Raw genomic sequence first — 17,156 nt, forward strand, 5'->3', positions numbered from 1 at the left:
ATTCTTAAGTAGAATCTTTCCTATAACTCTGGGCATGGTGCAGATCATGGGGTCAATCATTGTATCAGTACTGGGACCATCAGATGTGTATGCTTTTTTGAGGCAAAGTGACAAGAAATTTATAAGGAAAGTTGAACATAACAATTGTGGATTTCCAACACCACTTATTGTTTGTGTGTGTGTGTGTGTGTGGTGTTTACCCATTAAAAATTATCCTCTTTGTTGTGTCTAATACACCACCTGTTTTAGGAATTTAATTATGGAGTAGGGATTGAGGGTGTAGGGATATATGGTAAAAGACTTCACCTTCTACTCAATTTTTCTATCAGCCTAAAACTGCTTTAAATAATAAAGTCTGTTGAATGTATACATAAGAACAACAGCCAAACATTTGCTATCTCAATATCTGAACACAAGACTTCATGCTGTACATAAGCAAATGTGACACCTACTGTAATATCAGTTGAAAACCTTGACACCTTGTTAAGAGTTTTATTGAACTCAGGTATTGTTTATCACATTTAAGCAATTATGCCACTACTACCCTATAGTGTTGATGCTTTATGTCATGAAGCTTAGGAGATGGCATGGAAAACTGTTTCAGTGAAATATGCTGATTCACTTGTGTTCCTAACACACAAGCAAGTGGGGCTTTTGGGAACTGTCCTGCCATGAAGCCAGTAGATTTTCTCTGCTCATAACTTATAACAGAATAGGTACCTGCTGGATTATAGTTCCCTAACCATTTTAATAATTGATATTAGCTTATAGAAAAATTATTTCCCAGTAAATGTAAGCATGTTACAATGAACCTTAAAATACCATCAGTTTAAAAGATAATTTGTGTTCCTCCTGCATCACTGTTCTTGCTTAAGATGGCTCTATTTTTGTCTCTTATTCTTCTTAATTAATTATAGGACATTTTTCCAGTTCTATGAAAATTGTCATTGGTATTTTCATGTGGATTGCAGCATATGTGTATAACACTTGAGTCATATGTTCATTTGGTCAATAATAACTTCATCTATTTAAGAACCTGGGAGCATTTTCCATCAACTAAGTTCTTCTTTAATTACTTTCTTCAGTATTCTATAGTTTTTATTATGGAGATCTTTCACCTCCATGCTTAGATTTATAATCAAGTTTTTGTTCTTTATTTCTTTTTTTTTTTTTTCAGGTCACTGTGAGTTAGATGTTTTTCCTGATTTTTTTCTCAGCAGATTCACTGTTGGTGTTGTAGCAAAGTAACCCAATTATTAATATTAAACTTATATAATGCTACTTTTTAAGTATACTTATCAACTCTAGAAGTCTTTTGATAACAGCTTTTTGCATCTTTTGAACATAGGATCATGCCATCAGCATCTATTGGGATAATCATGTGATTCTTATCCTTAACTGTACTTATGTTGAGGATCACTTTTATTGATTTGCACATGTTGAAGCAATCCTCCATCTGTGGGAGGAAACCAGCTTGGTCATGGCGTACATTCCTAATGTATGTTTCAAGTGGTTTGGTGACATATAACTCAGCATTTTTACATATATATGAATCAGGGATATTTTTCTGAGTTTTTCTTTCTTTGATGTATCTTTTTCTGATTTTAGTATCAGAGTGATACTGGGTTCATATGATGAGTTTGGCAGTGCTCCCTCTCTTTCTATTTCAAGGAATAATTTGAGGAAAATGGGCTTACATCATTAAAGGTCTGGTATAACTCAACTGAGAATCAATCTGGCCCTGGGCTCCTGTTTCTTGAAAAGCTTTCAATTTGTGCTTCAATCTCATTGCATTGGTCTAAGTTTTCTATATCCTCATGGTTCAATTTATGTAGGTCACACATGTCTAGCAATCTGTCAACATCTTCAAGATTTCATGGATTATTGGAATGTAAGTTTTCAACATTGCTTCTAGTGATCCTTTGGGTTTCTGAAGTGTCTGTGTTAATATCTCCTCTGCTTCTCTCTCTGTCAGCATCACTTTGAGAAAATAACTTTAATTCTTATTTTCTACAGTCTTGTAAAAGCAAACCAGGTACTAATAAACCTTAGAAATACAAAAGGTGATGATACTGTTTTCCACTGTTCCTCTAATCCAGGTATGAAATTGTTCAGGAACAGGATGAGAAATTAGATATTAAAGATAGAAAAATTGCTAGTATATTTTATAGGAACAGAAAAATGGAGAGAGAAAATTGGGGAGTGGAAATATAACCAAAGAAAGAAGGGTAAAGAACAGTGAACCTAGAAAAGAATAACACAAACAAAGGTTAAAGGAAGAGAAAGATGACTGGTGTGGATCTGAGGCAGGATTAGGTAATATATGAGGAAAAGAGGGTCTAAGAGGAGAAAGTGTAAACCTGATCACAGAAAACAGAATAATTCCAAGTAATGCTTTAAGACATTGGAAAAAATATAATCAATGTATCAATAGCACAATGCCAAATTCTGAGGCAACAATGACCAAATAAAAATGAAGAGTGACATTTGAATGATGAACTTGACATTAGGCCTATTCACAGTGGTCCAAGCCAAGGTGGTGAAAACACTTATTGAGTCTTCCAGGATTGGATTTCACCAGGGTTGGGGGTCTTTAGAAGATGCCTGTCACCGTGGAGCCTCCTAGAGCTGCTGGGCAGAGGAGCTACTTCCTGGTTGCTGTGGATTCCTTACCTGTCAGTTCTTGTTGATTAGCCCAGGGGCCTGAGGCTGCATGCTGGCAGGAAGCTGTGCTGTGTCTGCTGAGGGTCTTTTCTGGGTGCACAGGACAGGGTGCAAGTCTCAGGGATGCTTATCTGACACAGTGGGATGCTGTGCCCTTACTCTCACCAGAGATGTTTTTGAAGTGGCACAGAGCCTGGTGTCTGGGTACAAGCATGAGACCTGAGATCACAGGCTTTCTGTAGGCAGTCTGTGGTGCAGAAGTGGACCCCTGACAAATGTAGATTGCCAGGATACTGTCCCTGTTACTGGTTTACAGAGTCAGTTGGCCTCCCTGTGTCTGAATTTCCACCACCCTATGTTGTGAATCACTGGGACCTGCTCATCTCCAGTGAATCTCCCCTTGTGTGGGGATATCTAAGTTCCCTATTGCTGCCTATGTCATGCACTGTACTTCCCCTCAACACTCCACTGGAAAACATTTGCCCTGTCTCTTGTTAGTAAATGCCTCTTGAGTGCCACTGTTCACATAGTACAGTTCTGAGGCAATCCACAGGAGGAAGCTGAGTCCTGAGCCTCTCAGGACGACACCAGGCAGGTTCCACAGTGAGGATTTTCCCAGGAAGCACTGGGCAGGTCCCACCTCTCTACTTGTCCCTGTGAATATGTTTATTTCATCAGCATTTACCACATAAAAATTATTTGTTGTGAAGTCTTTTCATTCCACACATAACCCATCTACTAGCTTGATCTAGTTTCACACCTTGAAAATCCAGCATTTACCACATCACTTCCACAGTCACTTAATGTTGATGTTTCCCTGGAAATCAATAATACCTGAGGGGTTTACCCTATTAGAATATCCTTCATACTCAACTCAGACTTTTCCATAAAATAAGACATAGACTTTAATAGCAAAGCCTTGGCAGGGATCCACGATGGTGGACTAGAGTGTGACTGCTTCTCCTGTCTTTCCAGAACTCATCTTTCAAGAAGGGGAGGTGTTGAGAGACTCAGACTAACATAGAGTGGAGGGGTGAGTCTCTCCCACTGGGTGAAGCTTGGCCTGGGCGGCAGGACCGGAGAGTGGACAGGTTCTCAGAGCAGGGGAGGGCAGCGAGAGACTTCCCCAAGAATCCCCGCTCCCTCCAACAGAAAGCAGGGTCCACAGCCAGCTTCTTGGAGCAAGCCCACCCAGAGAGAGCTTTTCTACACAGAGCCAACCCCAAACCGTGAACCCAGCAGCAGGCCCCGGCCTGCAGACAGCTTCTGGGACCAAGGCAGGACAATGAGAGGCTTTCCCCAAGCAGCACAACTCCCTCCAGCAGCAGTAGGCCCTGTCTACAGCAAGCATCTCCTTGCAGGCCCACCCAATGAGAGGATTTTCACACAGAACCAGCCCCGAGCCCTGGAACAGTAGCGGGCTAAGGGCAGCTTTCTTTGGAAGCATTGCATTAACAAGTTCCTCCAAGATTTCAGGCTACTGAAGGCTGGGAGGGGATATACTGGAAATCTATAGGGACACTATAAGCCAATAGAAGAAATCTGCAATATGTCAGAGTCCCACTGTTCTGACCAATATGAGAAAACAAGGGAAGAAAATGTCCCAAACAAACCTAGATACTATATCAATAAAACTCAGTGACAGCACAGCTGAAGAAATGTCAGAAAGGGAGTTCAGAATGTACATAATTACAAAATTCAGGGAAGCAAACGAGGAGATGAAAGAGCAACTGCAGGCATTGAAGGATAAGGTGAAAGAGCAAATGCAGGCATTAAATGATCACAGCAATCAACAATTAAAAGAGCAAAAATGGGAAGCAAAATATCATTTCAATAAAGAGTTAGAGATACTAAAAAAAAAAAAAAAAACCAGAAATCCTTGAAATGAAGGAAACAATAAACCAAGCTAAAAACTCCATAGAAAGCATAACCAATAGGATAGAACACCTGGAAGATGGAACCTCAGACATTGAAGACAAAATATTTAATCTGGAAAAAAATATTGAAAAAACAGAGAAGACGGTAAGAAATCATGAACAGAATCTACAAGAATTATGGGATATCATGAAAAGGCCAATTTTAAGAACTATTGGGATTGAGGAAGGATTAGAGAAAAAAACCAAAGGAACGAACAATTTATTCAATGAAATAATATCAGAAAATTTCCCAAATCTGAAGAATGAAATGGAAAACCAGGTACAAGAGGCTTATAGAACTCCAAATATACAAAATTACAACAAACCCACACTGAGACACATTATTATGAAAATACCTAACATACAAAATAAAGACAGAATTTTAAAGGTTGTGAGAGAAAAGAATGAAATTACATTCAGGGGGAACCAATAAGAATATCAGCAGATTTTTCAATCCAGACCCTAAAAGCTAGAAGGGCCTGGAACAACGTTTGCCAAGCCCTGAAAGAAAATGGATGCCAACCAAGAATCTTAATCTTATACTCAGCAAAACTTACTTTCAGTTTGAGGATGAAATAAAATGCTCCCATGATAAACAAAAGCTGAAAGAATTTACAAAAAGAAAGACGGCATTACAGAACATTCTCAGCAAAATATTCCATGAGGAAGAGATGAAAAACAGTGATACAAATCAGCAACGAGAGGAACTAGCCTAAAGGAATAGTCAAATAAAGGAGAACCAAATCATGTGAAAAAACAAAAATGAGTCAAATGAATGGGAATACAAATCCCAGTTATCACAAAAATAACCCTGAATGTTAATGGTCTGAACTCATCAAAAAAGACATAGACTGGCAGAGTGGAATAAAAAGAAAAAGCCAACAACATGCTTCCTGCAAGAGACTCATCTCATAGAAAGAGATACCCACAGATAAAAGGTAAAAGGATGGGAAAAAATATAGTATGCACACAGACACAGCAACAAAGCTGGAGTATCCATCCTCATTTCAGATAATGTGGACTTCAAGCCAAAACTAGTCAGAAGGGATAAAGAAGAACATTACATACTGCTTACACAAAGCATAATTCAGCAAGACATAACAATCATGAATATCTATGCCTCAAACATTAGCTTAATCATGTACATCAAACAAATCTTTCTCAATTCCAGAAATCAAATAGACCACAACACAGTAATAATAGGCAATTTTAACACACCTCTGTCACCACTGGATAGATCTTCCAAACAAAAATTGAATAAAGAAACCATAGATCTCAATAACACAATCAATAATTTAGACTTCACAGACATACATAGAATATACCATCTCATAAAGAGCAAATACACTTTATTCCCATCAGCACATGAATCCTTTTCTAAAATAGACCATATTTTGTGCCACAAAGCTACTGTTAGTAAATACAAGAAGATAGAGATACTACCTTGTATTCTATCAGATAATAATGGAATAAATTAAAAATAAATGACAGAATAAAAAACAAACTTCTCCAAAACCTGGAGATTACATAATACACTATTATATGATGAATGGATAACAGAAGACATCAGGAGGGAATTAAAATTTCTTAGAACTAAATGAGAACAAATACACATCATATCATACTTGCTGGGACACTATGAAAGCAATACATAGAGGAAGATTTAATTCATGGAGCACATTCAATAAAAGAAGAAAAAAGTCAACAAATAAATGACCTAACACTACAGCTCAAGGCCCTAGTAAAAGAAGAGCAGACCAACACCAAAAACAGCAGAAGACAGGAAACAGTTAAAATCAGAGCTGAAATCAACGAAACTGAAATAAAAGAAACAATCAGAAAAATTTACAAAATAAAGAGTTGGTTCCTTGAAACAATAAAGAAAATTGATAAACCCTTAGCCAAACTAACAAAGAGAAAGAGGGAGAAAACTCAAGTTACGAAAATTTGGAAAGAACAAGGAAATATCACAACAGACACTAGTGAAATACAAAACATAATTAGAAGCTATTTTGAAAATCTATACTCCAACAAAACAGAAAACCTCGAAGACATCAACAAGTTTCTAGAGACATATGAATTACCTAAACTGAACGAGGAGGACATACACAATTTCAATAAATCAATTTCAAGCAATGAAATAGAAGAGGTCATCAAAAGCCTACCAACAAAGAAAAGTCCGGGACCGGATGGGTTCTCAGCCGAGTTCTACAAAACCTTTAAAGAAGAGCTCATTCCAATACTTCTCAAAGTATTCCATGAAATAGAAGAGAAGGGAACCCTCCCAAACTCATTCTATGAAGCCAATATCACCCTGATGCCTAAACCAGACAGAGACACATCACGAAAAGAAAATTTCAGACCAATATCCTTAATGAACATCAACGCAAAAATTCTCAACAAAATTTTAGCAAATCCCATACAAAAATATATTAAAATGATAGTGCACCACGATCAAGTGGGTCTTATCCCAGGGATGCAAGGTTGATCCTACTTTCAGAAATCAATAAATGTCATTCACCATATCAACACACTTAAAGTTAAGAATCACATGATTATTTCAATAGATGCAGAAAAAGCATTCGATAAAATACAGCATCCCTTCATGCTCAAAAAGTAGAAAAAATAGGGATAGTGGCAACATTCCTTAACATTGTAAAGGCCACCTATGCTAAGCCCATGACCAATATCATTCTAAATGGTGAAAAACTGAAAGCATTCCCCCTAAAAACTGGAACAAGGCATGGATGCCCTCTTTCAGCACTTTCATTCAACATCGTCCTTGAAACTCTAACCAGCACAATTAGACAAACCAAACAAATTAAAGGGATACAAATAGGAAAAGAAGAACTCAAACTATCCCTGTTCACTGATGACATAATCATATATTTAGAGGAACCAGGAAATTTCACCAGAAAACATTTAGAACTCATAAGTGAATTCAGTAAAGCAGCAGGTTACAAGATCAATGCTTATAATTCCAATGCATTTTTATACATAAGTGATGAATCTTCAGAAAGAGAAGTTAGGAAATCTACCCCATACACAATAGCATCGAAAAAAATAAAATACTTGGGAATCAATATCACAAAAGAGGTGAAAGACCTCTACAATGAGAACTAAAGAACACTAAAGAAAGAAATTAAAGAAAACATTAGAAGATGGAAAGATCTCCCATGTTCTTGGATAGGCAGAATTAGTATTGTCAAAATGGCCAACTACCTAATGTGCTATACAGATTCAATGCAATTCCAATTAAAATCCCAATGATGTACCTTACAGAAATAGACCAAGCAATTATGAAAATTATCGGGAAGAACAAAAACCCAGAATAGCTAAAGCAATCCTTAGCAGGAAGAGTGAAGCAGGGGATATTGCAATACCAGATCTTCAACTCTACTACAAAGCAATAGTAACAAAAACAGCATGGTATTGGCACCAAAATAGACAGGTAGATCAATGGTACAGAATAGAGTACATGAACATGAACCCAAATAAATACAATTTTTTCATACTAGAGTAAGGGACCAAAAATACGCAGTGGAGAAATGATAGCCTCTTCAACAAATGGTGCTGGGAAAACTGGAAAACACTATGCAACAGAATGAAATGAAACCCCTATCTCTCACCCTGCACAAAACTCAACTCAAGATGGATCCAGGACCTCAGAATCAGACCAGAGTCCCTGAATCTTTTAGATGAAAAAGTAGGTCCAAATCTTCAACATTTCACCCTAGGATCAGACTTTCTTAACAGGACTCCCATAGCACAAGAAATAAAAGCAAGAATCAACAACGGAGATAGATTCAAACTAAATAGCTTTCTCTCAGCAAAGGAAACTATCAGTAATGTGAAGAGAGAGCCTACAGAGTGGGAGAATATCTTTGCCACTCTTACTTCAGGTAGAGCACTAATTTCCAGAATATATAAAGAACTCAAGAAATATTACACCAACAAAACAAATAATCCAATCAACAAATGGGCTAAGGAAATGAACAGACACTTCACATAAGAACATCTATAAGCAATCAACGGATACATGAAAAAATGTTCAACATCTCTAATAGTAAGAGAAATGCAAATCAAAACTGCCCTATGATTCCATCTCACCCCGATTAGAATGGTGATTATCAAGAACAAACAACAATGGGTGTTGGCGAGGATGTTTGTAAAAAGGTACACCCATAAATTGGTGGTATGGATGCAAATTAGTGCAGCCACTCTGGAAAGCAGTGTGGAGATTCCTCACAACGTTTGGAATGGAACCACAATTTGACCAACCTATCCCACTCCTCAGCCTATACCCAAAGGATTTAATATCAGCATACTACTGAGATACAGGCACATCAATGTTCATAGCTGCTCAATTCACAATTGCCAGATTTTGTATCCAACCTAGATGGCCTTCAATTCATGAATCAATAAAGAAACTGTGGTGTATATATAAACAATGGAATATTACTTAGCCATAAAGAATGATAAAATTATGGCATTTGAAGGCATATGGATGAAATTGGAGAATATCATGCTAAGTGAGATAAGCCAATCTCAAAAAACCAAAGGACGAATGATCTCACTGATAAGTGGATGAAGACACATATTGGGGGTTGCTGGGGGGCAAGAATGGAGGAAGGAAGGACTGATTTAGAGAGAAGGAAGTACTACTTTTTAAGAGTGTAGGTAAGTACCTGCCCTTCTCTCCACCTGTTTGGAAGAGAGCTGTGGGTATTTTCACAAAATGTGAAGGTGTTTGATTATGCTAAGACTCCTGTGTAGAGCTCAGAGATGAGAAGTATTTACTATATCACACACTAGGCACTTCCCTCCTAGTGGCGAAGCAGGCAGCAGGAGCACTTTACTCACACCAGCTTCCCATTATCCCACCAACTGAAGTTGGGTGTAAAAATTGGACCTGGTGATTGCTCCAGGGGAAGGAGTTGGCATCACACCAGAGGATCCCTGTACACAGGAAACAAGCACTTTAAGGAGAACTGCACCTGAGTTCCTTGTTCCTTGCACCTGAGAGAGACATTATTTTTATTTCACAGCACAGTAAGTAAATCTCTCCTTTATTCCAGGAATTGATGATAAATCTGTCTTCTCAAACTCTGTTTCAACATGTATCCAACAAAGAAAATGTGAAACAAAACTTTTCATGCATATATAAATGATCCAAGTGTGCTAAGGAAAATTATCCTACACCAGTGTACATTACTCATTTCTTCACTCCATTTGTAACATGAAAACTTTCCAAGCGTGTGACCCTTGGTCAACCATTGTGATTCAATTGACTTTGAAGGAGTGGGAATTTCTACATTCATTTGCCTCCACCATCAGGAACTAGGACATCTAGCTATGGAAGTCTCTGCTCAGGGTCAGGATCACCAGCTCTCTTCACCTGCACCATGCCCATGTGGTCCCACAGTCATTCAGCTGAGGGCTCACATCATCTTTAAGTTTAGAATGTCAAGTGACAATTTCATTCATTTCTCTATTGCTGTTTTCAGTATGAAGAACACAGAAACCCTTGAATATTGTTTAAAGACATGCAATTTTGTACTTGTGGCATAATTAGGCAACTTTTGGCTAGTATTTTGTTACTGAGGACTGAACCCATGGATGCTTTAGCACTGATCACCACTGAGTTTAAACACCACCCTTTATTTTTCTCACTTTGGAGACAGGGTCCTGCTGACATTTTACACCTGGCCTTGAACTTGCGGTGCTCCTGTTTAGCTTCCTGAGTTCTGGGATTTTATGAATCTCCCACAGCACACAGCAGAACTTTGTATTACAGTGGGATCATGCTTCATGAAAATAAAGGGGCTGATGGTGGGAAAACATACTGAAATTATGTCATCGGTGTTTACCAACCACCCTGTGTGGATGGAAAAGAAATAAACATAAACATTTAATACAGCAGAGAGTGTGTGGAAAGTCACAAAGGTGCACACCAGGACAAGGATTCTCTGGGTGGCTCGGGACTCAGGGCAGGATCTGGGGGAATCTTTGATGCTGTGAATGTGCTGAACCTGCTGCCTGTGTCTGTGCAGAAATAGAATCATTGAGCCATTGGACCAGATTATGAGCACAGAAAACACAACTTCAGGAAATATAAACAAAGTTGCATATAATAAGATTGTTAATTTGTCACGCCCTGCAGAAGTACAGTACCCAAAATCTCTTTTCTCTGTCAGGTTTTTACTACTCCATTTGTTAAGCATATAGACAGGAAAAATGGAATTCACTACAATGTACAGCATCCAGCAGATGGAAATGAATAAGCCAATATGCTTTGGAAATTTTCCTTGTAGATGCTTCCAACAAGAGTCCATGGGGCTGATTTTGACATTCCAGAAGATGCACAAGAGGCAGGTGATGCCAATATACACACTCCTGCCCACTCGCTGAATGTATAAAATAAGTTTGCATCCAAGGTCATTGAAGAAATGCTTCAACCCAAAAGCTGTTATTGTCTGGGGAATACCTTTAGAGAGGATGACCAAGGAGTTGGCTATGATCAGGTGCCAGAGAATCTTATCTTTGGATGTTAATGTACATTCATTGCATGAAAGGACCAAATAATAATAAAGCTGAGAGAAATTTCCCAGAACTCCAACAGCAACCTGTGATAAGAAGATCAGTCCTATTCCCATATTCCTGGAGGCCATTCTGTCATTAAGCAAATTAGGTCAATCCTGTTGTCTTATTCTTGCAGACCATTCTGTCATTCAGCACATACTCCTTTACATTATGGTAACAGTAATTCTTCAGAGAAAATGAAATATTATCAATAGCTGTGCCTAAACACAGAGGTTATCACCTGTATGCATTTGCAACCTGTGGAGCTGAGGCAGAAGAATATCTCGAGTATAGAAGTTTGAAGTCAGCCTAAGGAACTTAGAGGGATCCCCATCTTAAAATAATATATTGACAACAAGTCTAATTATATTGCATGCAACTCTGGGATTACAAACACCTCAAGATGCACATGTTGCTCGGGAAAATCAACAGTTTGTCTTATACAAAAATGAGTCTTGATCAGGTGGTGATTACCTGGGAGGGTCAATGAAATGTGAGAGTAATTACATAGAAAGAATTTAGTATTAAATGATTCAGAGTGAACTGATAATTTTTAGTCGCATTGGGTAAAGAACTTCATTTGCCATTCACACCATACAACACATGAGATCTCAGGGAATTTCTGACCTAAACTTCAATGTAAGCAATGGATTTTTATAATAACAAAGAATATTTCTGTGTTCACACTTAAGAAAATATGTATTGAACTGCACAAAGACATCAGGCATTGCTGATATGGTATGATAAAGTACATTAAATTACAAATTTACTTTCTTTCAATGCCATAGGCAGTATGAGTTTGATGTATCCAGTGCTAATAATTTTTAAAATGCACAATAGAATTAAAGTAGGGAAACCATTCTAATGGGGACTGAATAAAAGAGGTATCATTCAAAGAATAATTAACATAGGGGAATAGTTCAATGTTTTTATTTAAACCATGCCCCAGTATAAGAACACACCAACGAGAAACTCAAATAAAATAGTAGTTAATATCATGCTTGACAATGATGACTCTAGACCAGGAGTCTTGTGAATTGGCAATCAGTGTTCAAATTGGTGCAAACTTGTGGCTACACTGGTTGCATCCACTTATTGAATCAGATATAATCCTCTATACCAGCAATTGCCACCTGATGAATGATATTGTAGTCCTCCAGAAATTGCCCTGTCTCTACATTGGATTAATGAATGGAAGATGGTCCTGAGGTTTAGTTCTACAATGGCAGAGAGGCAGGTAGGAGGTAAGGAAAAAAAGTAGTAGGGACTGAAGTGCCGTGAATTGTATGCCATGCTTTCATTATCATGTCAAAATGAGCCCCAGAATTATGTGTAACTATAATGCAGTAATAAAAATTTAAATAAAAATGAGGAGGAAACCCTCTTCATAAGGAAGCAAAATAGATGTTAGATGTTACAAAATGCTGTGATTTTTTTTTATTTCAAAACAAATGAATGAAAGAAAAACCCTTTAAACACAGTTCCACAGCAGAAATATCCATTGGTTATCATTACGGAAATAAAAATATTCAGAGGTCTATAAAAATCATTGAAAAGCATTACTTTGTTCCTAAATTATGAAATATTAATTACCAATATCTGATAAGATAGTTTAGAAGTGAAGTCCTGAGTGATTTCAGGCTAAAAGCTTCTCTACACTGACAGCTACGTGAGTGAAACTGTCTTTCATGAAGCAGGATTTGTGGAGGACAATTCAATACCAGGGATGTGTCAGTAGAAGCTGGAGCATGTGAATTCCATGCTGAATGGAATGAAATAAATAGGAACATGCCATGAATTTCATATTAATTTTGGAATATTATTAAACCAGAGGAAATACCACAGATTCATTTGGTCCCTACAACCACTGTGCAGTTCTCTTCATTATAATCCTACCTTCTCTTGTGGGTCCAGCAGGGAAAGAAATCTTGCCACAGTCACTACAGCACAAAGACTCAGAGGAGGCGTGATTCCTGTTTGCAGTAGGTGGATTGTAATGTGGAGTTGGAAAAGAACATCATTTATACCAGTAAATAGTCCCAGGTCTTGGTTTCCTCACAGGATGAGGTGATCCTCACAGTTCCATCCTCATTTTTCCTATAGGCATGGAAGAATTACCCACACACAGTCATTGAGGTAGCTCAAAAATTATTTCAGAGATCTGTCTAAAGTAATGTGAAGAACAGAATAGTTGCTAAATTAAGTTCTTAAACCCCTCCAAATGAGAATGCACTATAAATGGTATAATTCACCTATAAATATACTCAACAATTATTTTATTAAATACCACTGAGAGCCAGGAGGACCTGCATCAGGTCAGAGACATGACTCCTTCACTATCTCGCATCACAACAAAAGAATTGTTCCTCTCCCTTGTCTACAGTGGTACTGAATCTTTCTCTACCCCAAATCCTTTTCCAGAAGTGAGAACTTCCTCAAACTTCCCTCCTTACACAGTCTGTCTCTATGACAGAAATTGAAGAGTCTCACTGTGCTTCTTGTGTGCAAGGTGCTGGGCTCAGTGTGAGGTCTTGACAGCCCTCATGGAGGGAGGGGTCAGCTGTACCCTGAGATAAAGGATTGTGCTCCTGTGACCTCACTTCCCCTCAGGACTCAATTATCATTTCACCTATCTTGACAATGACAGGGCAGGCCTGGGGAGCTCAGGACATTGCTGAAAAACTTTCTCCACACTTGCTAAATACCAAGGCAATTAAGAGATCCTTGTTAGTAACTTCAGAATAAGTGTTGAGTTTTGGAGAGGCTGTTGCTTCTGCATGATCCCTTTGGGCTGACCTGATCTCATAGGGAAGGTACAGGGAATATTGGGATGTTACCTGTGAGGGACTTACTGAAAGTTTGTGGGTCTCACTGGACTCCAGGCTTCCCTGAGATATTGAACCCAATTCTTCCTGATTCTGTCTGTCTTCTACTCCTTCCCCATCACTTCCCCTCTATGGAGAGACTGTGACCAGGAAGCAGGCCTATCCTGTAGCCCTGTGGCATCATCTCCAGGCAGGCCTGGCTATGGAGAGTGCAGACCACACCCAGATCAAGCACTCCTGACAGTGGTATCTGATGGTGTCAACTTATTCTTATCTTGACAAAGGAGATTGTCACTAGAAAGTAAGACTCAGTCAAAGATCAGCCAACAGGATGAGTTATATGACATATTAGGTGAGGGCCACTCAGTGGGGGAATCAGGGAGTGCAGCCTTGTGAACAGGGGACCTGTCCTCAGCACTTGGAAGGACCTGGGTTTCAGTGATGAGACCTGGAGTATGATGTAATCCTTTTAACAGACATGTTCTAAAAGATGTTAGTCACCATTTTGCATGGAGTCTTGTGGGAGTCAGCACACCCTGGAGGTGCCCAAAGATGAGATTCCAAAGCAGACTCTAGGTAACACCTGTAACTTTGTGGTACTGCAGCAGTGGACATGTATGATCCAGCTGGAGAAGATATCAATGAAGCATCAACAGCCACTGGTGGAGCAAAAGTGTGACATTCACCATACATGCATGCAATTCATAGGGTCAACTCCAAACTTCAAACCTGTGGGAGATAAAAGAATATAAGGAGATCCTCTAGTGTGTGGACTTCCTGCAGCCAACCACAGTGACCTGCTGTGGTGATGATCTGGACCCCTGGGCTGTGCTCCAGGCTTGTATCAAGCAACCACTGGTGGAGAGTGTCTGTCCTGCCATATTGAAAATGAGTTGATCAAACATTTCCCAGAACATACTGGACCCAGGTTCTGACCACACTACAGACAAGACAGATGAACAGGCCCTACTAGGAGAACCACATGGTCAGGTGTCTTCATGGCAAGCAGGCTGCTGTCCTGAGGGCCGGTGAGAACTAACCTGTGTGTGACTCTGTTGTGCAGGAATCAGGGCCCGTCATGATATTTTGCAAGTTGTAGAGGAGATACAGGAGAGCAGCTACCAGGAACATAGGGACATGGGAAAAATCCCATCCAGGGAGCATTTAGATAAAATAAATAGAAGCAATACTAGATATATCACCTAGTGAACTCTATCATTTTTATGAAACATCACATTAGTGATACAGGTGTTGAGAATCAAGAAGAATCCAGGTTCATTTCCCTGGTGTTTAAGACTGAAAACTCAAGACACACTGAAGTAAGAGGAAAAGTTTTATTTAAAGTATAGAAGAGAGAGAGAGCTAGAGACAAAGACAGAGACAGAGACTCCTCTACAGAGGCAGATTAATGGGTCCAAGTTGAAGATTGATGCCCAAGGAAGTAGGGGGTGACCTCTCTCTTTGCACATTTCAGATTTCCATTGCTTTTATTCCCCCCTTGCCTACTTGATGAAAAAGTGGAATGACCAAGAAGTGGAATAATCCAAGGCCTAGAAGGAAGCCACCTTGGGGTACAGACAGAAAGAAGCAGTGCAGGGGGCATTCATTAAGAACTCTTTGTTGGTATGAATAATTTCCTGGAGGCAGGTATCCTTGGAAAGAAGTTGGAGAAGGGAATAAGTGTCCTGAAGCTTTACATTTTATTTTCTTTCATTTTGAATGTGCCCCCAAATTCCTGATCCAACCAGATCATTCAGTACCTACACTGACTGCCTTTTGCCCCCTGACCTCATGAGCAAATGCTGCCTTCTCAACCCAAGAACACTAGATATTTATCTAAATATTACACTTGTGTCCATGGAGAAATATAGAGCAGTCCTTGGCCATGCAATTACTGAAAAAATAAAATAATAATGGTCAAATTTCAGTCCATTGCCCTTGCAGGTTTCCTCCATTCTGTATCCATTCCCACCTGAAGGGTTTGAGGGACACAGGCCACACAGGTTCACCATCACTGCTGACCCATTTGCAAGTATGGAGATTAAAAAATCACCCTTAAGTTTAGTAACCACTTAGAGGAGCTCATGAAACTCACAGAAATCTCAGACTCCTGGTTATGGTTCACTACAGGAAAGGGATAAAGTTACAGTCAGCCCAGGGAAGGAGCTGATTGGCCAAGTCCAGGAGAGGCTCCCAATGTTGAGCTTCCTCTCATCCTTCCTGTGGGGTCACAGATGCACTGCTTCCCCACCATATGAGACAACACTCCTGGATCCTGTCAGGGCAACTCACCTAAACCTTAATGCCCAGAGCTTCTTCTGGAGCCTTTCACATACTGTCCATGTGTCTGAGTTCCACCTTAGGTTGTTCTGAGGTTGGCCATTTACCAGAAGTATCCAAACCAGCACAGATCACATCAATAGAGTGTCAGTTGACCAAGAACCAGGCAAGCACAACCACTCCCTTCAGGCATCACATTTCAAGCACCTGGAGGCCACTGCCCAGTAGCTTAAGGCAGAGGCCTGGTCTCAGTTTGCCAAGACTAATTTTCAACATTCATTCTTCTCCTGGTCTCTTTTGAAGTCTCTTTTAGTAGAGTGAGCAAGTTTGCATGGAAATCTGTATTTTGTAGAGCATGGATGTGACTCAGGCAGGAGTGGGACCATGGGAGTGTGTCCATCAATTGTAAGAGCCAGTGAGAGACAGAGAGAGGTTTAAAGAAACAGAGACAACATTCTATGTATTTATTACAAGCATTATGATATCCTGGTATTAAGTTCATTACTCATTTCACCCTCAACCTACAACAATACTTTGAGTTTCATGTCTTCAGTACATACTCTATTTACTAGTCAAGGTATAGAGACATATGACTATTGTACTCTTCCTAAGCACATATGCAAACACACACATATACACACATACACACTCTCTCTCACACAAACACACACACACACAGAGACAAATACATTTACACCCTCATATATGTGCACAATCACAAGCTCCCTGTCAAATGCTGACATAGTTCCCAGGATCTCATAGTTACCTCCTACCTTCATTTACACTTCAAATACAGAAACCAACACAATTCTCATAGCTCCAGTCACTTTCTCTCATTTGATCACACAGTCACATTTTTTATTGTTGTTCACAGTATTTTTTGCCATCT

At 39.2% G+C, this 17,156-nt stretch overlaps 1 protein-coding gene across 1 annotated transcript in view; it reads right to left on the minus strand.

Moving 5' to 3' along the window:
• Positions 1–11,251, minus strand: part of LOC306648537 (vomeronasal type-1 receptor 4-like) — a gene marked incomplete at both ends in the record, with an annotated part of 89,248 nt that extends 77,997 nt beyond the window's left edge. The window contains one exon of the mRNA XM_079118722.1: positions 10,988–11,251. Within this exon, the coding sequence (XP_078974848.1) occupies positions 10,988–11,251 (264 nt within the window). The remainder of the gene's footprint in view (positions 1–10,987) is intronic.
• Between the last annotated feature and the right edge of the window lie 5,905 nt (positions 11,252–17,156).

Source organism: Sciurus vulgaris, assembly GCF_902686455.1.
Source record: "Sciurus vulgaris genome assembly, chromosome: 17".
Lineage (NCBI taxonomy): Eukaryota > Metazoa > Chordata > Mammalia > Rodentia > Sciuridae > Sciurus > Sciurus vulgaris.